Source organism: Tachyglossus aculeatus, chromosome 21 (assembly GCF_015852505.1).
Source record: "Tachyglossus aculeatus isolate mTacAcu1 chromosome 21, mTacAcu1.pri, whole genome shotgun sequence".
Classification (NCBI taxonomy): domain Eukaryota; kingdom Metazoa; phylum Chordata; class Mammalia; order Monotremata; family Tachyglossidae; genus Tachyglossus; species Tachyglossus aculeatus.
This window is the reverse complement of record NC_052086.1, coordinates 34,013,908-34,039,374: the sequence shown is the minus strand read 5'-3', so window position 1 is coordinate 34,039,374 and position 25,467 is coordinate 34,013,908. Positions and strand designations below refer to the sequence as shown.

At 50.2% G+C, this 25,467-nt stretch overlaps 1 protein-coding gene across 1 annotated transcript in view; it reads right to left on the bottom strand.

The window, feature by feature from the left end:
* Positions 1-25,467, bottom strand: part of MMP17 (matrix metallopeptidase 17) — a 136,865-nt gene that overhangs the window by 10,942 nt on the left and 100,456 nt on the right. Inside the window, exons 3-6 of the mRNA XM_038762966.1 lie at positions 20,074-20,200; positions 4,788-5,071; positions 2,654-2,830; positions 1,564-1,663 (exon numbers count right to left, since the gene is read on the bottom strand). Coding sequence (XP_038618894.1) covers positions 1,564-1,663; positions 2,654-2,830; positions 4,788-5,071; positions 20,074-20,200 — 688 coding nt within the window. The remainder of the gene's footprint in view (positions 1-1,563; positions 1,664-2,653; positions 2,831-4,787; positions 5,072-20,073; positions 20,201-25,467) is intronic.

Genomic DNA, 25,467 nt, shown 5'->3' with positions numbered 1-25,467 from the left:
TTATAATGTATAATTTAAAGATAGGTTCATATGTGTGGTGGGGTGAATATCAAATGCCCAAAGGTCACAGATCCAAGTGCAGAGATGACTGGGAAGGGAGAAGGAGCCGGAGAAAAGCAGGCTTAATTGGGGAAGGCCTCTTGGAGGAGATGTGACTTTAATAATGGTCTGAAGGTGGGGAGAGTGGTGGCCTGACATATATGGAGGGGGAGGGATTGGGTTGGGGGCAAGATAGATGAGATCGAGGCACAGTGAGTAAGCTGGCTGTAGAGGAGCAGAGTATGCAGGCTGGTCTGTAGTAGATCAGTGAGGTAAGGTAGCGAGGGAGGACTGGGCAAGCTGATTGAGCATTTTAAAGCCGATGGCAAGGAGTTTCCTTTTGATGCAGAGGTGGATGGACAATCTTCGGAGATTCTTGAAGAGTGGGGAGATGTGAACTGAACACATTTGGGCAGCAGACTGAAGAGTGGACTGGAGTGGGGAGAGACAGGAGGTAGGGAGGTCAGCGAGGAGGCTGACGAAACAGTCAAAGTAGGATTGGAAAAGTGCTCAATTCAGCGTACAGTAGTTTGTATGGAGACGGAAGAAAGGGGGGACTTTTTTTTTTCAATGGGCAAACTGCCCCTTTTTACAGAATCTAAAATAAAAGTGTATTCCTGTTCCACCTCTTCTACAACGTAAAGAATTGCTTGAAGCTGCTCTGTATGGAGCAGAAGACACCACGGTAGCTGTCTGAACAGAGACATCTTGGCCTCTGACAGGGCTCATTTACGTGCCCAGTCAACTACTTTTAGATTGGTCAGCTCACCTGGTGGCATCAGCTAGAGCCTAGCTGATGCCAGAGGAGGATGGGGACAATGTGGAATTAAGGGAAAAAAAAGTCAAATGAGGAGACAAGGGACACGGAGCCTGCCCCCCAGCTTCAAACTTAGAAAGAGGGCCATAGTGGTGTTGCTAGCTTTGGTGTAACACACGTTAGTATAAGGGTAAGTACCAGACTAGGGGGAGCCTGTTGTCAAGCCAGGTATTTTGGTTTAAAATCTCTATTGCCTGTTTACTGATACTTTTTAACTTACATGCTCTCATCCAAGGGAGACTCAAGATTCTGATTTGGACACTTCTGTAGCGATAGTAAATAGTTTTTCTATAAAGCGAGGGTGTCAGTGACTATCGGCTCATAATTTCTGCTGTTATTAGCATTATTTTTAATAAGAGGTAGAAGACACAGTGGGAGAGTCTATTTCTCCAGGGAGTTTCTGATGGAGGGAGGATGGCCCAGTGCAGGTGACCCAATCCCAGAGGCTTTGGATAGAGGACTCCTCTGCTCCCCGTTGTTCCCTAATGGGCCCCTTCTGAAGCGGAGCCTGCCTGGGGTGACTCTGCCCAGATCCACCGCCCCCAGAAACCCTGGAGTCAAATTCAGGACCAAATCTCTAATCTAAGTGCTGTTCCATGTCAAAGCAGCATATCCCCGACTCCCTGTCCCTTTGTAGGGATGGGGAGCAGCCCCCAGCTAATGCCCCTACCCGATCCCTCTTCCCAAACACCGTCCCCGCTACTCACGGGATGGTGGACCGGTTCCCTGGCAGCTCGGGCAGAAGGGGGTGGTCCTCTGCCTGAGAGGCCTCGGGCTTGGCTGTGGGAGACACAGATTCCCTGACTCCTGCAGAGGGGAGGACAGAAGCAGGTTGGATGTCAGGAAGATCAGGCCTGTCCACTGAGCATTGACCCCCCCCCCCATCCCCCGTCTTCCTCCAGCCGCTCTGGCCTCAAGGACCAGAGAAAAGTGGACCAGATAACGTGGGGGAAGATGTCTAGACACAGTGGGTCACACAGCATTGCTCTTCCGGAAGCCAATCTGGGGATAACAGGCCACCACCAGCCGACGTGGGGAAACATTGGGTGACTCTGTCGGCCGAACGACTGTTCCCTGCTGCATCCTGGTGACATCTTCTGAATGCCGCTTCAAGAGCCACGTGGGAAGGGGCACAGTGGATGGCAATGCTAGCAGCTGCCACCCAGACTGGAAGCAGATGTGGGTGGGCGTAAAAGGCAGGGAGGGAGGGGAGCGAGACTGACGGTTCCCTGCCGGGAGTCCAGAAGGAGTGTTGCCGAGGAGCCGAGGGTGGGCCTGCGGGACTCATACCTGACCAAGTGAACCAAAGGCCCTCTGCTTTGCTACTGACTCCCAAACACCGGCACTAAGAACACAGTCTGAGAGTCAGGACACCTGGGTTTGGCCCCACCACTTCCCTGCTGCATGACCTGGGACCAGTCGCTTAACTTCTCTGGGGCTCAGTTCCCTCAGCTTACCTGTTCTCCCTCCCTCTTAGACTGAGAGCTCCAGATAGAGCAGGGACTGGATCCAGTCTGATTGTCCTGTATCTAACCCAGCACCTAGCCCAGTGCTTGGCACATAGTAAAGGCTCAACAAATAGCACAGTGATTATGATTATTGTTGTTATTATTATGGTAGCCCTCCACAAGGGAGGGGTTTGTGGGGGTTCCGGGTCCTTGTCAGGATGGCATCCTGGCATCCAGGATCCCATCCAGGCCAGGCCCAAGAACAAAAGACCAATGAGCTGTGTCCACCCTAGGAGATGCATTTGGGAGTGGGGATGGGAGTCGGAGGGGGAGGGGAGGAGCCGCTCACCATAGAGCTGCCAGATGCGGACTTTGTCCTCGTAAGGCAGGTCGTACTTGAGAGGGTCGCCCACAGGTCCCTGATAATACGGCCTCATGATGGAGTCCAGAGCCGCGATGTGCGTGAGGCCAATGGCGTGGCCAAACTCGTGAACGGCCACGGCAAACAGGTCCATCCCATGGGCGTCTAGGAGGAAGCGCAGGCACATCCTTCTTAACACCTCCCCTGTTTGCTTTTAAGTCCCCCCTTTCCTCCAGCTGCCTTTCGGTACTTATGCCCCCACCTAAGCCTTAAGTACTCCCCCACGGCACTTACAGACACATCTCTATACTTTACCATTTCTTCCTACCTCCGACTTATTTTGTCACCCATCACCTCCACCAGATTGTAAATTCCTTGAGGGCAGGGATCAGCTCTAACTCTGTTGTGCTCTCCCGAATGTTGAGTACAGTGCTCTGAGCACAGTACAAGTTCAATAGACACTGCTGATGACTATGCCTGGGCCCACCAGGTTACTTGGGAGTTATCCCTGTCAGTGAAATTGGCCGAGATGACACTCTTCCCCAGAGAGGAGGATGGGCCTGCTTCAGGGCTGGAGGTGGACATCTCTCTCAGGGATGGGCCCGATTACTGTTTTTAGTTTTCAGAGGGGAAAAGTGATCCTGGAATCGGAATCCCACTTCTCTCCCCGGCCCCCCCTCCGACCTGCCCTGGAAATCCCAGGCTGAACCCCAACCTTCTCTAAGCCTCAGTTTCCTCCATGGGTGAACCGTGAGGCTGAGGTGATGGGGAAAATGAAGCGTGAGCCCAGACCACCGGGTAGCCCCTTGGGCAGCATTACACCCGAGGGTCTCTGACCTGTGGGCAGTTGAGAGCCGGGCCCTCCACATCTCCCAACCCCTAGGCCCGGAGTACAGCCCCTCAATATTCCTCCTCCACTCCTGTTCCTTCCTCCACGCTGGTGGATCTGCCTTCCAAATTCTGAACTGGCAGAGTTGTCATCTGGAGGGGGTTGCTCACAGTCCGCTTTGTGGATGCAAGCAACTTTGGGGTACACTGTTTCCCTATCCAAAGCGGGGAACTGGCTCAGATGACCTTTTGGGACATTTCCCCTTTGCTCTAGTGACATTCAGAAACGTTTATGTGGGTGTGTGTGGGTGAGCATGTTTACATTCAGTATGTGTACATGTGTGCACACGCACTTATGTGCAATGTGTGCACGTGTGTATGTGTTTGCAGTGGGTAAATGTGTGTCCATGGGGTGCTGAAGTGGGAAGACTGGAGGGGGTGGGGAAAACAGATTGTGGAAGGATTTTATTACCACAATAGTTAGAGATGTTAGTCAATTTTCAGGAGTCAGATCAAGTGTAAATGGAATCATTTAGGCCCAGGCCCCAGCGGGACATAGTCCGGTGTAACAGGCTTATTAGCCATTCATGCCTCCATCCCTGGTCCTGGTGCACTGTGGCGGCCTACAGGGTGGTCAGAGCCGGCCCCCGGCCCGTCCTCTCCCCTCTCCCGATTTAGTCTCGGCTCCTCGGGGCTTCCCGGTCCGAGACACAGGAAGTGTCAGTCAGTCTCAGGACTAGAGGATGAGGGAAGGAATGCTCAAAACCACTTTATCAGGGACCCAGGCCAGGGTTTGGGGGTGTGCCCTCATCATGTATGTGTTAAAGGAGTCATGCCAGTCCCCGACCCCCACATCTGGGAATGCACCCCTTGTCCCCATAGGCATTTTCTCTGACTCTGAGGAACGGGACTTCCACATGAATAGCAGTGAGTCAGAATCCCCTCCGGAAGGGTGTGGGTGGGTTCCCGATGCCCCTGCCTGGGCTCCCAGAATGCCTCCTGCTGCAGTCCAGCCAGCTCCACCAGCTCCGGACAGCACTGGTCCCAGGGTGGGATGGCGGGAAGCAGTCTGAGAGGTGTGAGCAATCCATCCACCCATGGTATTTATTGAGTGCTTACTGTGCAGAGCGCTGTACTAAGTGCTCAGGAGAGTGCCAAAGAGCCAGTAGACACAATCCACGGGTAGCCAGTGGGAGCATCCAATTGGGCTCCCTCTAGACCGACCTTCAAGGATACTGAGTCAGGGAGGGAAAGGGGGCCTGGGGCATTCAGTACGGCTCCCACCCCGACGTACCCGAGGAGCGGAAGGTCCAGGACTCGTCGTCGTCGAAGTGCGTGTCCCCGGACGTGTGGTGGTCCCCGGGGAAGAAGGCGTGCGCCACGGTACCGCCTGGCCCGTCGAAGGGGTAGCCATCTGAGTGGTCGGCCTTGGAGAAGTCGATCTGGATGTCGGCGTGGCTGCCGGCCACCTCATGGAAGTTGAGGGGCGTGATGTCGCTCCAAACCTTCAGGGCGTAGTACATCAGGGCCCGGACTGTGTCGTGGCCCAGCTGTGACTCCCGGGGGAAAGTGCGGACCCTGGAGGAGGTGGGGAGGGCCGAGGGAATCAGGCCCCAGCGATCTCCGGGGGCCCGAGGCCACGCGCAGTCCGAAGCCCAGAGCAGGCAGGGGATGGCTCACTATACTAGAACCTCCAATCAATCCATCGATCGGTCAATCAATCATATACACTGTTTGTTTTATAGTACTTGTTAAGTGCATACTATGTGTCAAACACTCTTCTAAGCCCAGGGGTAGGTACAAGTAAATTAGGTCAGGTAAAGTCCCTGTCCCGCATGGGGGCTCCCAATCTTAATAATAATAATAATAATAATTATGGTATTTGTTAAGCTCTTACCATGTGCCAAGCACTGTTCTAAGTGCTGGGGTAGGTACAAGGTAATCAGGTTGTCCCATGTGGGCCTCACAATCTTAATCCCCTTTTTACAGATGAGGTAACTGAGGCACAGAGAAGTTAAGTGGTTTGCCCAAAGTCACACAGCAGACACGTGGCGCAACTGGGATTAGAACCCACGTCCCCTGACTCCCAAAGCTGGGCTCTACTAAGCTACACTGCTTCTCTTGAGTAGGAGAGAGAACAGGTACTAAATCCCCATTTTACAGTTGAGGAAACTGAAGCACAGAGAAGTTATTTTACTTGCCCACGGTCACACAGCAAGCAATTGACCCAGCAATTGGCAGAGCGGGGATTAGAACGCGGGTCCTCTGAGTCCCAGGCCTATGCCCTTTCCATTTGGCCATGCTGCTTTTGAGCGCTTGCTGTGTGCAGAGCACTGTATTAAGTGCTTGGGAGAATACAACGTGATAGAACTGGTAGACACGTTCCCTGCCCACAACAAGGTTATAGTCTAGCGGGGAGACAGACATGAATATACACAGATTACAGATATGTGTCCATAAGTGTTGTGGGGCTGAGGGGGGAGGTGAATAAAGGGGGCAAATCCAAATATAAGGGCAATGCAGAAGGGAATGGGAGAAGCAGTGCAGCTCAGTGGAAGGAGCCCGGGCTTTGGAGTCAGAGGTCATGGGTTCGAATCCTGGCTTGCCAATTGTCAGCTGTGTGACTTTGGGCAAGTCACTTAACTTCTCTGGGCCTCAGTTACCTCATCTGTAAAATGGGGATGAAGACTGTGAGCCTCCTGTGGAACAACCTGATCACCTTGTAACCTCCCCAGTGCTTAGAACAGTGCTTTGCATATAGTAAGTGCTTAATAAATGCCATTATAAGAGGAAATGGAGGGTTTAGTCAGGGAAGGCCTCTTGGAGGAGATGTGCCTTCAATAAGGCTTTGAAGGTGGGGAGAGTGATTATCTGTCAGATAGGAAGAGGGAGGGAGTTCCAGGTCAGAGACAGGATGTGGGTGAGACGGCGGCGGTGAGATAGATGAGTTCGAGGTAGAGCGAGTAAGTTAGCATTAGAGGAGCGAAGTGTGCTGGCGGGGTTGGAGTAGGAGAGTGGTGAGGTAAGGTAGGAGGGGGCAAGGTGAACGAGTGTTTTAAAGCTGGTGGAGCAGCCAAGAACAAGATGGACCTCAGGGCTCACTGGGCTCATCCTTATCTCCCTCCTCATGCCGATGGAGGCCACCTGGGGATAAAATACCTGCTCTCATTCGTTCATTCACTCAATTGTACTTTTTGAGCACTTACCGTGTGAAACGCACTGTACTAAGTGCTTGGAAGAGTACTCACTAGAGAAGCAGCGTGGCTCAGTGGAAAGAGCCCAGGCTTTGGAGTCAGAGGTCATGGGTTCAAAGCCCGCCTCTGCCACTTGTCAGCTGTGTGACTTTGGGCAAGCCACTTCACTTCTCTGGGCGTCAGTTCCCTCATCTGTACAATGGGGGTGAAGACTGTGAGCCCCCTGTGGGACAACCTGATCACCTTCTAACCACCCCAGCACTTAGAACAGTGCTTTGCACATAGTAAGCACTTAATAAATGTCATCATTATTATTATTATTACTCACACCCTCTTGGACTGTGTGAGTAATAATAAGCCCCAGGGGGAACAGACACTGTGTCCATCTGATTATCTTGTATCTACCCCAGCGCTTTGCACAATGCCTGGGATATAGCAAGCAGTTAATAAATATCTTCCTGAAATCAGAAGCGCAGAGAAGGGGCCGGAAAATGTGAAATTCTTTGGAGTCTGTTAATGCTGGAGGAGGGAGGCGTTTAGATCCCCATGAGAAGCAGTTTAAGAGTCCGCTTCCCTTAACTGAGCTGGTCATGGATCATTTCTAATTTTAAAAGTTATAGGTGGAAAATGAAAGGTAAGTCTCCTGGGAGCTGGGCCTTCAGAATTGGGCAGGAAATGAGAAAAACATGGTTAAATCTTTTCTCTCTCCTTCCCAGAAACCATGGCCAAGTGTCTCTTTGCAGGGCAGCGGGAATGAAGTAACCCTGTTTTCCATCTAGTGACAGAAAGATATGCAATTGGACTCCCCCATGTCCCTTCGCCCCCTTATTTTGGGTGTCCCCACCCTGCTGGGGTGGTCATAGGCCCAGCAGCAATCAATCACTGATATTTACTGAGTGCTTACTATGTGCAGAGTACTGTACTAGGTGCTTGGGAGAGTACAATAAAATAGAGTGGTAGATACAAACCCTGCCCACAAGGAGCTTACAGAGGTGCAGCATAACCTAGTGGATAGAGCACAGGCCTGGAAGTTGGAAGGACCTGGGTTCTAAACCTGACTCTGCTGACTGCTGTGTGACCTTGGGCAAGTCACTTCATTTCTCTGTGCCTCAGTTACCTCATCTGTAAAATGGAGATTAAGACCGGGAGAGAATCGGGCATGGGGAGAAGTCCTCTCCTTATTGCTGAGATCACAGCTGCATTTACACCAAGGCTCACAGAGGGTAATAGAGAAACAGCGTGGCTTAGTGGATAGAACTAGGACCAGGGTTCTAATCCCGCTCCACCAGAGGTCTGCTGTGTGACCTTGGTCAAGTCACTTAACTTCTCTGGGCCTCAGTTACCTCATCTGTAAAGTGGGGATAAAGAGTAGGAGTCCCATGTGGGACAGAGACTGTACCCAACCCAATTTGCTTCTATCCACCCCAGCACTTAATACAGTACCTGGGACATAGTAAGTGCTTAACAAAGACCATAATTATTATTATTATTATTATTGTTTCATTCAACCAGATATTTCAAGTGAGAATGGGTTGAGTAGAGGGGTAAAATATGCAGACACCACCTGACACACTCCCTGCGTGTTACATCTCAGACTGGGATGAGTATGAAGTGCAGTTGGTTTACAAAGAAGAAATCCCTCCTCAATCCCACTGTTGCATTATCGAGGAGTGAGTCATGATGGGTTGGTCAGTCAATCAATCAATCATATTTATTGAGTGCTTACTGTGTGCAGAGCACTGTACTAAGCGCTTGGGAAGTACAACTTGGCAACATATAGGGATGGTCCCTACCCAACAGTGGGCTCACAGTCTAGAAGGGGGAGACAGAGAACAAAACCAAACATATTAACAAAATGAAATAAATAGAATAGATATGTACAAGTAAAATAAATAAATAGAGTAATAAATATGTACAAACATATATACATATATACAGGTGCTGTGGGGAAGGGAAGGAGGTAAGGTGGGGGGATGGAGAGGGGGCAAGGGGGAGAGGAAGGAGGGGGGCTCAGTCTGGGAAGGCTTCCTGGAGGAGGTGAGCTCTCAGTAGGGCCTTGAAGGGGGGAAGAGAGCTAGCTTGGCGGATGTGGGGAGGGAGGATATTCCAGGCCCAGGGGATGACGTGGGCCGGGGGTCGACGGCGGGACAGGCGAGAACAAGGCACAGTGAGGAGATTAGGAGCAGAGGGTGCAGGCTGGGCAGTAGAAGGAGAGAAGGGAGGTGAGGTAGGAGGGGGCGAGGGGATGGACAGCCTTGAAGCCGAGGGTGAGGTGTTTCTGCCTTATGCGTAGGTTGATTGGTAGCCACTGGAGATTTTTGAGGAGGGGAGTAACATGTCCAGAGCGTTTCTGGACAAAGACAATCCGGGCAGCGGCGTGAAGTATGGATTGAAGACAAGAGGATGGGAGATCAGAGAGGAGGCTGGTCAGTCAATCATATTTCTTGAGTGCTTTCTATGTGCAGAGCACTGTAGTAATAATAATAATAATTATGGTACTAAGTATACTAAGTGTTTGGGAGAACACAGTATACCAATAAACAAACATATTCCCTGCCCACAGTGAGCTTACACTCTAGATGCCCCGTCCCCAACCCTGGGTTCGGTCTCCTCGCCATCCACTAGGGGCTGGGCTTGACCCTTGAGGCCCTGCCTCCGTGCCACCTGGCAGAGGAACCCACTTCTGGCTCCTGCTGCCTCTGGTCTTGCTCCTATATGATTCACTCCTCTGGATCACATTCAATGCATCCAATTTTCTAAATTAATTTGCTCGTTCGTGCTTTACTGAATTAACATGTCAGCTTCAAGAGGTTGACCTTTGGCCCCTTGTGGGGCCCTTACTCTCCCTCCAGCTTAGCTCCATCCGGCCTCTCCAGATCAATATCCCCCCACCTCCCACCCCTCAGCCCAGACCCCATCCATCCCCACATCTCAGACAGCAGCGTGAGGTCACTAAGCGAGATGCTGGAAGTCCTGGTCCCTGGGTGGGCAGGAGGCCAGGCACCATATTGATGTTCACACCCAAGGAATTGCCTTTCTTTCTTCCAAATTCCAATTCCCGAGTTCAACACTCCCTGGGAGTGGCTGAGCCTTTGGCTGAACTCTGAATGTGGAAAGGTTTTGGATGAAGGAGAGCTGACCCGCTATTCACCGTTTTCCAGAGGAACAAATCGGAGGAAGAGATTCATCTATCAATCCATAGTTCTGGGAATCAATAAATGGTATTTACTGAACACAATGTTTAACTGAGCACTGTACTAAGCGTTTGAGAGCGTATAGCAGATACGTTCCCTGACCACAATGAGCTTACAGTCTTGGGGTGGAAGTAGCATAATGTAGGGTTGAGAGCCCATTCTAATATCAACTCTCCCACCTGCTTGCTTGGTGAACTTGGGCAAGTATCTTGCCTTCTCCAAGCCTCGGTTTCCTCATCTGTAAAATGGAGATGGAATACCTGTTCTCTCTTCCCACTGGACTGTGAACTCCTTATCATTTACCTGTCATTTGCCTGCTGGGTAACTTTGGGCAAGTCACTTAACTGCTCTGTGCCTCAGTTACCTCATCTGAAAATTGGGGATTAAGGCTGTGAGCCCCATGTCAGAAATGGACTGGATCCAACCTGGCTATCTTTCATCTACTCCAGTATTTTGTACAGTGTTTGGCACGTAGTAAGTGCTTAACAAATGTTACAATTAGAAAAGTGTTTGACACACAGAAGGGACTTGACAAATACCATCATTATTATTACCATTTATTGAGTGCTTTTTCTATGCAGAGCTCTGTACTAAGCACTTGGGAGAATACAATAGAGTTGGTAGGCACAAAATAACCACAAAAGTCTGATTAGCCTTAAGAAAAAACTTCCTGGTTGTCAAGGTGAGAAACATTTGGACCGGCTCCCAAGTTAGGGTATGGAGTCTCCATCCCTGGAGAATTTTAAGAAAAGAACAGGAGGCCAGTTGCCCTGGACAGCTGAGTTGTTCACCAGCCCAGAGGTAGGGTGTTGGAGTGGATGACCTACTCAGTGAAATGCCCAGAGTCCAAGGACCCCAGGCTCAATGGAGTCTCTGACCTAGACATCAGAAGTCAAGCTCAGAATAGGGCAATTTGGGGGGTGGGGGAAGGAGAAAGAGAGGGAGAGAGAGTGGGAGAGGGAAAGGGAGAGTGGGAGAGAGAAAGGGAGTGAGGAGGAGAGAGGAAGAGAGAGGGGGAGAGAGGGAGAAAGAAAGAGAGAGAAAGGGAGAGTAGAGAGAGAGAGGAAGAGAAAAAGGGGGATAGAGGGAGAGAGAAAGGGGGAGAGGGAAAGAGGGAGAATGATACTGCTCTGTCAGAGAGGTGACTTCTTTGGAAATGAAGGGAGGCACGTATTCTCCCAGGGTGGCAGGGTGGAGGTAATCCTTCCTCTTTGATCCCTCCACTCACCTCTGGGCCCAGCCCAATCCAAAAAATCAATTTCTGTTAATTGAAAATGCTTCTCTGGGGCTAAGCGACCCTGAGACCGGAGAGTATAATGGGGAAACAAACAAAGAAAAAGCACCTGAGGAATAACATAAATGCCTATAACAGCCAAACAACGGACCACAGTTCCCCTGATAAGCCAGATTGATTTTTCCTAATGGAAAACATCTTTGCTTGTCATCCCTGTGAAGGACAGCAAGGGGAGAAATATGACTTTCTGCTGGCTTAGTACGGGTCCCCCTCAGAACCTGGGGCCCTTGGCCCCAGGACTGGAGCAGAAAGCTCTCTTCCCCCTTCCTTCTCCTTCCTCTCCTTGTACCACCCCGCCCCTCCACCTCCATCCCTGCTTCCTCCTCCTGCTTCCCAGCCCGTCATGGCCTCACCCCCGCCCCCCCAGCAGACCCTATCTCCTTCCCTGGACCCCATCCCCCATCTCCCCCTTCAGACCCCATCCCCCCCCTCCCCCAACACTGGACCCCCTCCCCCATCCCCATCCACCTCCCCACTCACCATGCTCCCCACCCCCAGTGCTCCCGCCTGTCCACCTGAAGTGCTCCAGGCTCCGAGATCCATCGTGGTCCCGGCCCACGGGCTGCCCACTCCGCCAGGAGCCCCACCCCGAGGGGCCCGGACCTGGGTCCCCGGGCCAGAGGAACACGGTCCCCCCCACCCCGCCCCTGGATGGTCTCCCCAGGGTCAAGGGCAGAGACCAGGCCAGGGCCAGGGCCCTCTCCCAGCTGACCGGCTCAGGAAGGCCCAGGATTCTGCTTGCTCTCCCTGCACTGACTCTGTTTCTCCATTTCAACTTTGCACAGACCTGGGCCACCAGGCAGGGCTGATGTTCCCCAGCAGAGCCTGGAGGAAAGGGAAGCCCTCGGCGGCTCCAACCGGCCCCTTCCTTCCAGTCCCCCGGGAGGAAGGCGCTTCGCCCACTCCCCTTCCTCCTCCATAAGATGAGAAGGCCTCTCCACAAAGCCCAGCGCTTTCAGGACCTCCCAACTCTTCTCTCCTTGCCTGGCCCTCACCTCTGACAGGTGTGGCTGGAGTGTGTGTGGGCAGGTTGCTCACAGGTCAGGGGGCTTCAACTACCATCTCTCTGCAGATGATTGCCAAATCTACCTCTCCAGCCCTGACCCCTCTCCTCCTTCTATGCAGTCTCACATTTCCACCTGACTTCGGGATATCTCTACCTCGATGCCTCACAGACACTTAACATGACCAAAACAGAACTCCTCATCCTCCCACCCAAACCCAGTCCTTCCTGTGACTTTCCTATCACTGTAGACAGCACCACCTTCCTTTCAGTCTGAGCCCACTGTTGGGTAGGGACCGTCTTGTACTTCCCAAGCACTTAGTACAGTGCTCTGCACAAGCCCTCAATAAATACGATTGATTGATCGATTGATCAGTCCATACGTTTGCCATTATTCTCCACTCATCTCTCTCATTCGGCCCACACAATCAATCTGTCGCAGAATCCTGTTGGTTTTACTTTCACCACATTTCCAGAACCTGTCCTTTCCATCCAAACTGCTACCACACTGATCCAAACATTCATCATTTCCCATCTTGACTAATGCTGACATGCCTGCCTCTGGATTCTCCCTTCTCCAGTACATACATCACTCTGCTGCCTGGATAATTTTTCTAAAAACGTTCAGTCCATGCTCCCCACTCCTCAACCTCCAATGGTTGCCTAGTCACCTCCACATCAAACAGAAACTCCTTACTACTGGCTTTAAGGCATTCAGTCAGCTCTCTCCCTCCTATCTAACCTTTTTGATCTCCTACAACCCAACCCAACTCACATGCTCCTCTAATGCCAACCTACTCTCTGTACCTCGATCTCGTCTATCTTGTCACCGACTCTGTGCCCACCTCCTCCCTGTAGCCTGGAATTCCTTTCCCCTTTGTATCCGACAGGCTATAACTTTCCCCACTTTGAAAACCCTCTTAAAATAGTATCTGCTCTGAGGCCTTCCCAAACTAAGCCCTTAAGTTCCCCTATCTACTTTCCCCTCTGCATAGACAATACACGACTCAGACTGAGCCCCCTCCTTTTTCCTCTCCTCCTCCCCTCCCCATCGCCCCCTCCCTCCCTCTGCCCTACCCCCTGCCCCTCCCCACAGAACTTGTATATATTTGTGCATATTTCTTACTCTATTTTATTTGTACATATTTATTACTCTATTTTATTATGTGTACATAGCTATAATTCTATTTATTCTGATTGTATTGACAACTGTCTACTTCTTTTGTTGTTTATCTCCCCCTTCTAGGCTGTGAGCCCGTTGTTGGGTAGGGACCGTCTCTATATGTTGCCAATTTGTACTTCCCAAGCACTGAGTACAATGCTCTGCACACAGTAAGCGATCAATAAATATGATTGAATGTACGAATGAATGAATGACCGTGACTGTGTATCCCTTAAGCACTTTGATACTCACCCCAATCCCACAATATTTATGCAAATATTCCAACACTACTATTTCCCCTATTCCTAATCTATTTTAATGTCTGTCTCCCCTTGAAGACTGTAAATTCCTTGTGGGCAAAGATTGCATCTACCAACTCTGTTGTGCCTTCCCAAGCACTTAGTACAGTGTTCTGCAAATAGTAAGTGCTCAATAAATACCACTGATTGATTGAGGGGTGGACACTCTGAGGAAATGTGGCTTGATAGTGTGGAGTGGTTTGTTGTCCAGGGAGGGGGGTCTTCCAATCTTGTCCCTGGCCCTGCCAGATGGGGAGAATGGGAAGACACAGCAAGGACACAACTTAAATGGTGCCCGTTCTTCCAGGCAATCCGAAAACATCCCCCCTCTTCTCTGTCCCCACCTCTCACCCCGGGGGAACCCCCTAAGAGGGATCAGAGGCCCCTCCAGACCTTCCGTGATGGATCTGGAGCTAAAGGGCCACAGTTGCCAGTGAATGCCTATGGGGAGGAACAGGGGAGGAACAGTTCAAAGAGCTTGGGAATCAGCCTAGTTCTTCCCACTCTGCTCCTGGCCATTTCCTTCTTTACAAGGCTGGAGGAGAAGGAGGAGGAGGAGGGAAATTGTGCCTGGAAAAATACCTTCTGGAGAGGAGATCCACAAACACCCAGTGGGTCGTTATTTGGGGTTCATCTTTTTGGTGGAGTTGGTCTCTGCTGGAATTGGGGTGGTTTGAGGGGGCTGGTGGGGTGAGGGTCTGGTCAGTTTCTAATCCCAACCACCACTTGTCTGCTGTGTGACCTTGGGCAAGTTACTTTACTTCTCTGTGCCTCAGTTACCTCCTTACAATAGGGATTGAGACTGTGAGCCCCACATGGGACTGGGACTGTGTCCAACCCGATTTGCTTGTATCCACCCTATTGCTTAGTGTTCTGCCTGGCATATAGTAAATGGTTAACATATGGCATTATTATTATTATATATTATTATATTATATTAAATAATAAATAATATATTATATATAATATTATATATTATTATTATATGTTATTATTATATACTAGAGAAGCAGCATGGCTCATTGGAAGGAGCACGGGCTTTGGAGTCAGAGGTCATGGGTTCAAATCCCGACTCCGCCAATTGCCAGCTGTGTGACTTTGGGTGAGTCACTTCACTTCTCTGGGCCTCAGTTACCTCATCTGTAAAATGAGGATGAAGACTGTGAGCCCCAAGTGGGACAACCTGATCACCTTGTATCCTCCCCAGTGCTTAGAACAGTGCTTTGCACATAGTAAGCACTTAACAAATGCCATCATTATTATTATCATTATTATTATTACTATTGTTATTATTTCCCATCTGTTTCCCTTTGCTCTACTTAATCTGATCCTTGGGATGAGACCTGAATTCAGGTTTAGCTGCTGGGTCTGGAATTTGGGCTCCTTAACCAGGGGCTTCCAGGTCCCAAGCTTGGCCTGGGATTCTTCTGCGATCCATCCACTGGGAAGGACAGATGCCCGTGGGGGGACCTGACTTCTTAGGAAGAATGATGGCAAGTGGGACCTTCTTAGGGGTTTAGAGGGAGGTCTCCATGTTGGCCAGCCAAGGGGTGAAAGGTCAAAGGCAATGACTCCCAGGCAGCTGCCCAGGAAGGAAGGGAGGAAAGGGAGGATTTGAAGGAGAAGGTGTACCGGGAGGGGGAAGGGCTGGGGAACAGGAAAGTGATGGGGGGAGGGAGGGGAGAGCTGGAGAGGGATCCCTTAAGGCCCAGTAAGAGTCTGGAAAGAGGGGAAGAGGCAGCCGGATCCAGGACATCTGCTGGGGGCCGGGAAGAGCCGGAGTTGAGCTGTGTTCCTCCAGCTGCAGCCCTGCTCAATGAGCCAGCTGGCTCTTCTGTCCTGAGGGACAGAGAAATGTCTGCTCTCCCAGCCCACCTGGCTCCAGAGCTCAGGGCAGGCAAGGCAGTGGGAACGGAAGAAAAGGCGGGGAAGACCACTACGGCCAGCCGGGGGTGGGAGGGGTGTGTGTGTGTGAATTAATAATAATAATAACAATAATAATAATGGTATTTGTTCCTGCAATCATATTTATTGAGCACTAACTGTGTGCAGAGCACTGTACTAAGTGCTTGGAAAGTACAATTCGGCAACAGAGACAATCCCTACCCAACAACGAGCTCACAGTCTAGTGCCAAGCACTGTTCTAAGCGCAGGGGTAGATAGAAGGCATTCAGGTTGTCCCACATGGGGTTCACAGTCTTAATCCCCATTTTATGGATGAGGTAACTGAGGCACAGAGAGGTGAAGTGGCTTGCCCAAGATCAGCAGACAAGTGGCATAGGGGAATTAGAACCCACATCCTCTGACTCATCATCATCATCATCATCAATCGTATTTATTGAGCGCTTACTATGTGCAGAGCACTGTACTAAGCGCTTGGGAAGTACAAATTGGCAACATATAGAGACAGTCCCTACCCAACACTGGGCTCACAGTCTAAAAGGGGGAGACAGAGAACAAAACCAAACATACTAACAAAATAAAATAAATAGAATAGATATGTACAAGTAAAATAAATAGAGTAATAAATATGTACAAACATATATACAGGTGCTGTGGGGAAGGGAAGGAGGTAAGATGGGGGGGATGGAGAGGGGGATGAGGGGGAGAAGAAGGAAGGGGCTCAGTCTGGGAAGGCCTCCTGGAGGAGGTGAGCTCTCAGCAGGGCCTTGAAGGGAGGAAGAGAGCTAGCTTGGCGGATGGGCAGCTAGCTTGGCGGATGGGCAACTCCCATCTCTCTGTCTGTGACAGGCCACGCTCCTTCTGACAGGTCACAACCCGCCCAACCTGGCTATGCCCCCACAACTCCGCCTGGCCACCCCCCTAGGACAGGACGCTCCCTAAGCTCTCCATCACCTCACCCCCTCTTACCTCACCTCCCTTCTCTCCTTCTACAGCCCAGCCCGCACCCTCCGCCCCTAACCTCCTCACTGGGCCTTGTTCTCACCTGTCCCGCCATTGACCCCTGGCCTGGAATGCCCTCCCTCCCTCCGCACATCCACCAAGCTAGCTCTCTTCCACCCTCAAAGCCTGAGAGCTCACTTCCTCCAGGAGGCCTTCCCACACTGAGCCCCCTTTTTCCTCTCCTCCTCCCCATCCCCCCTTCTGCCCTATCCCCTTCCCCTCCCCACAACACTTGTGTGTATTTGCACATATTTACTACTCTATTTTTTTAATGATGTGTATATAGCTATAATTCTATTTATTCTGATGCTATTGATACCTGTCTACTTGTTTTGTGTTGTTGTCTATCTCCCCCTTCTAGACTGTGAGCCCTTTGTTGGGTAGCAACTGTCGCTATCTGTTGCCCACTTGTACTTCCCAAGCGCTTAGTACAGTGTTCTACACACAGTAAGTGACGGTCCCTACCCAACAACGGGCTCACAATCAATCAATCATATTTATTGAGAGCTTACTGTGTGCAGAGCACTGTACTAAGCGCTTGGGAAGTACAAGTTGGCAACATATAGAGACAGTCCCTACCCAACAGTGGGCTTCCCCCTTCTAGACTGTGAGCCCACTGTTGGGTAGGGACTGTCTCTATAAGCGCTTAGTACAGTGCTCTGCACACAGTAAGCACTCAATAAATACGATTGATTGATATGTTGCCAACTTGTACTTCCCAAGCACTTAGTACAGTGCTCTGCACACAATAAGCGCTCAATAAATACGATTGATTGATATTTGTACAGATTTATTACTCTATTTTACTTGTAAATATTTACTATTCCATTTTTTTTGTTAATGATGCACATATAACTTTAATTCTGTTTGTTCTGACGATTTTGACACCCGTCTACATGTTTTGTTTTGTTGTCTGTCGCCCTCTTCTAGACTGGGAGCCCGTTGTTAGATAGGGACCATCTCTATATGTTGCCAATTTGTACTTCCCAAGCGCTTAGTCCAGTGCTCTGCACACAGTAAGCGCTCAATAAATACGATTGATTGATTGATTGATTGTGAGCCCGTTGTTGGGTAGGGACCGTCTCTATTTTCTAGACTGTGAGCCCACTGTTGGGTAGGGACCGTCTCTATGTGTTGCCAACTTGTACTTCCCAAGCGCTTAGTACAGTGCTCTGCACACAGTAAGCGCTCCATAAATACGATTGAATGAATGAATGAATAAATAGGATTGAATGAATGGATGACAGACCATGCCCCTCATGACAGACCACGCCCCCACAGCTCTGTCCGGCCACTTTTCTCAATAAAGGCCACGCCCCCCAGAATAATAATGATGATGATGGTATTTGTTCATTCATTCATTCAATCGTATTTATTGAGCGCTTACTGTGTGCAAAGCACTGTACTAAGCGCTTGGGAAGTACAAGTCGGCAACATAGACAGACGGTCCCTACCCAGCAACGGGCTCACAGTCTAGAAGGGGGAGACAGACAACAAAACAAAACATGGAGACAGGTGTCAAAATCGTCAGAACAAATAGAATTAAAGCTACATAATAATAATGATAGCATTTATTAAGCGCTTACTATGTGCAAAGCACCGTTCTAAGCGCTGGGGAGGTTACAAGGTGATCAGGTTGTCCCACGGGGGGCTCACAGTCTTAATCCCCATTTTACAGATGAGGTAACTGAGGCCCAGAGAAGTGAAGTGACTTGCCCAAAGTCACCCAGCTGACAATTGACAGAGTGGGGATTTGAACCCCTGACCTCTGACTTCAAAGCTCGGGCTCTTTCCACTGAGCCACGCTGCTTCTCTGTACGCTTATATGTACATCATTAACGAAATAAATAGAATAGTAAATATGCACAAGTAAAATAAATAGAGTAATAAATCTGTACAAATCCGCTGTGGGGAGGGGAAGGAGGTAGGGCGGGGAGGGATGGGGAGGAGCAGAGGAAAAAGGGACAGGGACTGTGCCCAACCCGATTTGCTTCTGTCCACCCCAGCGCTTAGTAACAATAGAGAAGCAGCATGGCTCAATGGAAAGAACACAGGCTTTGGAATCAGAGATCATGGGTTCAAATCCTGACTCGGCCAATTGTCTGCTGTGTGACTTTGGGCAAGTCACGTAACTTCTCTGTGCCTCAGTTCCCTCATCTGGAAAATGGCGATTAAGACTGTGAGCCCCCGTGGGACAACCTGATCACCTTGTAACCACCCCAGCGCTTACAGCAGTGATTTGCACATAGTAAGCACTTAATAAATGCCATTATTATTATTATTATAAATGCTATTAGTATTATATTATTAACACCCGCTGTTGGGTAGGGACCGTCTCTATATGTTGCCAGCTTGTACTTCCCAAGCGCTTAGTACAGTGCTCTGCACACAGTAAGTGTTCAATAAATATGATTGAATGAATAATAATAATAATAATATTGGTGTTTGTTAAGCGCTTACTATGTGTCAGGCACTGTTCCAAGCACCGGAGGTAGTGTTGCATGACCACAAAATGATTACTCCAATTTTGGGAAAATGTACTGCTGAATCGTATATGAAGAGAAGCAGCCTGGCTCAGTGGAAAGAGCCCGGGCTTTGGAGTCAGAGGTCACGGGCTAGAATCCCGACTCTGCCCATTGTCAGCTGGGTAACTTTGGGCAAGTCACTTCACTCCTCTGGGCCTCAGTGACCTCATCTGGAAAATGGGGATGAAGACCGTGGGACCACCTGATCACCCTGTAATCTCCCCAGCGCTTAGAACAGTGCTTTGAAGTCACACAGCTGAACATGTGGCGGAGCTGGGATTCGAACCCATGACCTCTGACTCCATTCAGTCATTCATTCATTCAGTTGTATTTATTGAGCGCTTACTGTGTGCAGAGCACTGGACTAAGCGCTTGGGAAGTCCAAATTGGCAACATCTAGAGCCGGTCCCTACCCAACAGTGGGCTCACAGTCTAGAAGGGGGAGACGGACAACAAAACAACACACATTAACAAAATAAAATAATAGACCGTGAGCCCGCTGTTGGGTAGGGACCGTCTCCCTATGTTGCCAACTTGGACTTCAGCGTGGCTCGGTGGAAAGAGCCCGGGCTTTGGAGTCAGAGGTAGTGGGTTCAAATCCCGGCTCCGCCACTTGTCAGCTGGGTGACTTTGGGCAAGTCGCTTCCCTTCTCTGGGCCTCAGTTCCCTCATCTGGAAAATGGGGGTGAAGTCTGTGGGCCCCACGTGGGGTTAACTTGATGACCTTGTCTCTACCCCAGCGCTTAGAACAGTGCTTTGCACATGGTAAGCGCTTAATAAATGCCTTCATCATCATTCCCAAGCGCTTAGTCCAGTGCTCTGCGCACAGTAAGCGCTCAATAAGTACGGCTGAATGGATGAATGAAATAAAATGGTAGTAAATGCTATTATTGTTACTCTGGCTGAGGGCGCCTGCGCGGCCCGTCGGCTGGGCGCGCCCCCGCGCGTGCCGCGCGCGCCCCCGCTCGCGTCGGGCGCGCCCCCGCGCGCGTCGGCCGCGCTCACCTCCACGACAGGTTCCTCTTGCGCCACCTGGTGGCGGGCGTCGCCTGTCGCTTGGCGCGGGGCGCGGCGTCGGCCAGGTCCGGCAGGGAGCAGCGCGGCGTCTTCATCAGCTCCAGCGTCGCCTCGTCTACGCGGCGACAGGGGGGACAGACAGCAGGGGGCGCTCAATCAATCCATCATCAATCAATCAATCAATCGTATTTATTGAGCGCTTACTGTGTGCAGAGCACTGGACTAAGCGCTTGGGAAGGACAAGTTGGCAACATAGAGAGACAGTCCCTACCCAACAGCGGGCTCACAGTCTAAAAGGGGGAGACAGAGAACAAAACCAAACATTCTAACAAAATAAAATAAATAGATATGTACAAGTAAAATAGAGTAATAAATATGTACAAACATATATACATATATGCAGGTGCTGTGGGGAAGGGAAGGAGGTAAGATGCGGGGGATGGAGAGGGGGACGAGGGGGAGAGGAAGGAAGGGGCTCAGAGAGAGACAGCCCCTACCCAACAGCGGGCTCACGGTCTAAAAGGGGGAGACAGAGAACAAAACCAAACATACTAACAAAATAAAATAAATAGAATAGATATGTACAAGTATTATTTATTTATTTATTTATCTTACTTGTACATTTCTATCCTATTTATTTTATTTTGTTGGTATGTTTGGTTCTGTTCTCTGTCTCCCCCTTTTAGACTGTGAGCCCACTGTTGGGTAGGGACTGTCTCTATGTGTTGCCAATTCGTACTTCCCAAGCGCTTAGTACAGTGCTCTGCACATAGTAATGCGCTCAATAAATACGATTGATTGATTGATTGATTAATAAATATGTACAAACATATATACATATATGCAGGTGCTGTGGGGAAGGGAAGGAGGTAAGATTGGGGGTGGAGAGGGGGACGAGGGGGAGAGGAAGGAAGGGGCTCAGTGTGGGAAGGCCTCCTGGAGGAGGTGAGCTCTCCGTAGGGCCTTGAAGGGAGGAAGAGAGCTGACTTGGCGGAGGGGCAGAGCGAGGGCATTCCAGGCCCCGGGGGATGACGTGGGCCGGGGGTTGATGGCGGGACAGGCGAGAACGAGGCCCGGTGAGGAGGTTAGCGGCGGAGGAGCGGAGGGTGCGGGCTGGGCTGGAGAAGGAGAGAAGGGAGGTGAGGTAGGAGGGGGCGAGGGGATGGACAGCCTTGAAGCCCAGGGTGAGGACTTTCTGCCTGATGCGCAGATTGATTGGTAGCACTGGACTAAACGCTTGGGAAGTACAAGTTGGCAACATATAGAGACGGCCCCTACCCAACAGCGGGCTCACATAGGGAGCAGCAGCGTGGCTCAGTGGAAAGAGCCCGGGCTTTGGAGTCAGAGGTCATGGGTTCATATCCAACTCCGCACTTGTCAGCTGTGTGACTCTGGGCAAGTCACTTCATTCATTCAATCGTATTTATTGAGCGCTTACTGTGTGCAGAGCACTGGACTAAGCACTTGGGAAGTACAAATTGGTAACATCCAGTAGCGGGCTCATAGTCTACAAGGGGGAGACAGACAACAAAACAACACATATTAACAAAATAAAATAAATAGAATAGTAAATATGTACAAGTAAAATAGAGTAATACATCTGTACAAACATATATACAGGTGCTGTGGGGAGGGGAAGGAGGTAGGCTGGGGGGGATGGGGAGGGAGAGGAGGGGGAGAGGAAGGAGGAGGCTAAGTGTGGGAAGGCCTCCTGGAGGAGGTGAGCTCTCAGTAGGGCTTTGAAGGGAGGAAGAGAGCTAGTTTGGTGGATGTGCGGAGGGAGGGCATTCCGGGCCAGGAGGAGGATGGGGGCCGGGAGTCGACGGCGGGACAGTTGAGAACAAGGCACAGGGAGGAGGTTAGCGGCAGAGGAGTGGAGGGTACGGGCTGGGCTGTCTGAGCCTCAGTTTCCTCATCTGGAAAATGGGGATGAAGACTGGGAGCCCCACGTGGGACAACCTGATCACCTTGTAATAATAATAATAACAATAATACTAATAGCATTTAAAAAGCGCTTACTATGTGCAGAGCACTGTTCTAAGCGCTGGGGAGGTTACAAGGTGATCAGGTTGTCCCACAGGGGGCTCACAGTCTTAATCCCCATTTTCCAGATGAGGTAACTGAAGCCCAGAGAAGTGAAGTGACTTGCCCAAAGTCACACAGCTGACAATTGGTGGAGCTAGGATTTGAATCCCTGACCTCTGACTCCAAAGCCCATGCTCTTTCCACTGAGCCACACTGCTTCTAACCTCCCCTGCGCTTAGAACAGTGCTTTGCACATATTAAGCGCTTAATAAATGCCATCATTATTATTATTTATTAAGCGCTTAACTATGTGCCAGGCACTGTCAGCCGTGTGACCTTGGACAAGTCACTTGCTTCTCTGTGCCTCAGTGACCTCATCTGTAAAATGGGGAGTAAGACTGTGAGCCCCACGTGGGACAACCTGATGACCTTGTATCTACCCCAGCGCCTAGAACAGTCCTTGGCACATAGTAAGTGCTTAACAAACACCAACATTATTATTATTAATACTACTACTACTAATAATAATGATAGCATTTATTAAGTGCTTACTATGTGCAAAGCACTGTTCTAAGCACTGGGGAGGTTAACAAGGTGATCAGTTTGTCCCACGGGGGGCTCACAGTCCTCATCCCCATTTTACAGATGAGGTAACCGAGACCTAGAGAAGTTAAGTGACTTGCCCAAAGTCACACAGCTGATAAGTGGTGGAGCTGGGATTTGAACCCATGACCTATGACTCCAAAGCCCAGGCCCTTTCCACTGAGCCACGCTGCTTCTAGCGCTGGGGTGGATAGAAGCAAATCGGGTTGGGTACAGTCCCTGTCCCACGTGGGGCTCACCGTCTCAATCCCCATTTTACAGAAGAGGTAACTGAGGCCCAGAGAATAATAATAATAATAATAATAATAATAATAATAATGATGGCATTTGTTAAGCGCTTACTATGTGCCAAGCACTGTTCTAAGCACTGGGAGAGGTTGTCCCACATGGGGCTCACAGTCTTAATCCCCATTTTCCAGATGAGGTAACTGAGGCACAGAGAAGTTAAGTGACTTTCCCAAAGTCACACGGCTGACAAGTGGCAGAGGCGGAATTAGAACCCATGACCTTGGACTCCCAAGCCCATGCTGTTTCCACTCAGCCATGCTGCTAAGTGCTTACTATGTACCAGGCTCTGTACTAAACACTGAGGTAGATACAAGATTCCCTCTCAAGGTCACCCCTGGAGAGTTTCCCAGTCTCTCCTATGGCTCGGCTTTGGGAGGTAGAGTCAAGCAGAGGCCTCCCCCTTCCATTTCTAGCTTGGGCAGGGGCTAGCAAGTGGCAGGCAATCGGCTACGAGTCAAAACTCGCCCGAGCTGGGCAGCAGTGGCACGGAGAGAGTCGAGGGTGGAGACTCGAGTTTACTGCACGGAAAGCAGCAATGGTAAACTGCTTCCATACTTTTTATCAATCAATCAATCAATCAATCAATCATATTTATTGAGCGCTTACTGTGTGCAGAGCACTGTACTAAGCGCTTGGGAAGTACAAGTTGGCCACATATAGAGACAGTCCCTACCCAACAGTGGGCTCACAGTTTAGAAGGGGGAGACGGAGAACAAAACCAAACATATTAACAAAATAAAATAAATAGAATAGATATGTACAAGTAAAATAAATAGAGTAATAAATGTGTACCAACATATATACATATATACAGGTGCTGTGGGGAAGGGAAGGAGGTAAGATGAGGGGGATGGAGAGGGGGACGAGGGGGAGAGGAAGGAAGGGGCTCAGTCTGGGAAGGCCTCCTGGAGGAGGTGAGCTCTCAATAGGGCCTTGAAGGGAGGAAGAGAGCTGGCTTGGCGGATGGGCAGAGGGAGGCCATTCCAGGCCGGGGTCGACGGCGGGACAGGCGAGAACGAGGCCCGGTGAGGAGGTTAGCGGCGGAGGAGCAGAGGGTGCGGGCTGGGCTGGAGAAGGAGAGAAGGGAGGTGAGGTAGGAGGGGGCGAGGGGATGGACAGCCTTGAAGCCCAGGGTGAGGAGTTTCTGCCTGATATGCAGATTGATTGGTAGCCACTGGAGATTTTGAGGATTTATCAAGAAAACTCTATTGATACACTGTCAGAACAATTGCAGATGTAGAGCCGGGCATTCTAGGAGAGATGTGTCCCTGGTGTCGCTATGGGTCGGAAACAACTCGACAGCATATGACAAGATACAAGATAATTTGGCTGGACACAGTCCCTATCCCACAAGGGGCTCACAGTGTTAATCTCCATTTTACAGATGAGGAAACTGAGGTGCAGAGAATCAATCACTCAGTGGTATTTATTGAGCACTTCCTGCGTGTAGAGCACTGTATTAAGTTCTTGGGAGAGTACGATAAAGCAGAATGAGCCGACACTTTCCCAGAGGCGTTAAGTATCTTGTCCAAGGTCACAGAGCAGACAAGCGATAGAGCTGGGATTAGAACATAGATCCTCTAACTCCCAGGCCCATACTCTTTCCATGTTCCCAAGGGCACAGCGAGGATTGGGGGTGCAGGCGCTTCCTCCCAGGAGGGAACTGTGGGAATGTGTGGTAAGGGTGGGACTGCCCCAGGGCAATGAGCCTCGGAGGGGCAGAAGTGACCCCCCGCCCTACTCTTCCCCATCTCATCACTGCCTGACTACACTGGGAGGAATTGTATGAGAGGGAAGGATGACCTCATTCATTCAATCGTATTTATTGAGTGCTTACTGTGTGCAGAGCAGTGTACTAAACGCTTGGAAAGTACAAGTTGGCAACATATAGAGACAGTCCCTATCTAACAACGGGCTCACAGTCTAGAAGGGGGAGACGGACAACGAAACATGTAGACAGGTGTCAAGATCGTCAGAACAAATAGAATTAAAGCTAAATGCACATCTTTAACAAAATAAATAGAATAGTAAATATGTACAAGTAAAATAAATAGAGTAATAAATCTGTACAAACATATATACAGGTGCTGTGGGGAGGGGAAGGAGGTAGGGCGGGGGGGATGGGGAGGACTTCCAAGGCAGCTATCAATCGATAGTATTTACTGACCTTAGGGGCTACGTGCAGAGCTCTGTACTAAGCACTCAGGTGAGGACAATACATTTTACATACCTGATCCCTGCCAAGGAGCTCACAGGCCTTCAGGAGGCTCAACACTCAGTTATGGGCCCTAAGGCCTCTGCTCTCTTCCTCCCTTCAAGGCCCTACTGAGAGCTCACCTCCTCCAGGAGGCCTTCCCAGACTGAGCCCCTTCCTTCCTCTCCCCCTCGTCCCCCCTCTCCATCCCCCTCATCTTACCTCCTTCCCTTCCCCACAGCACCTGTATATATGTATATATGTTTGTACAT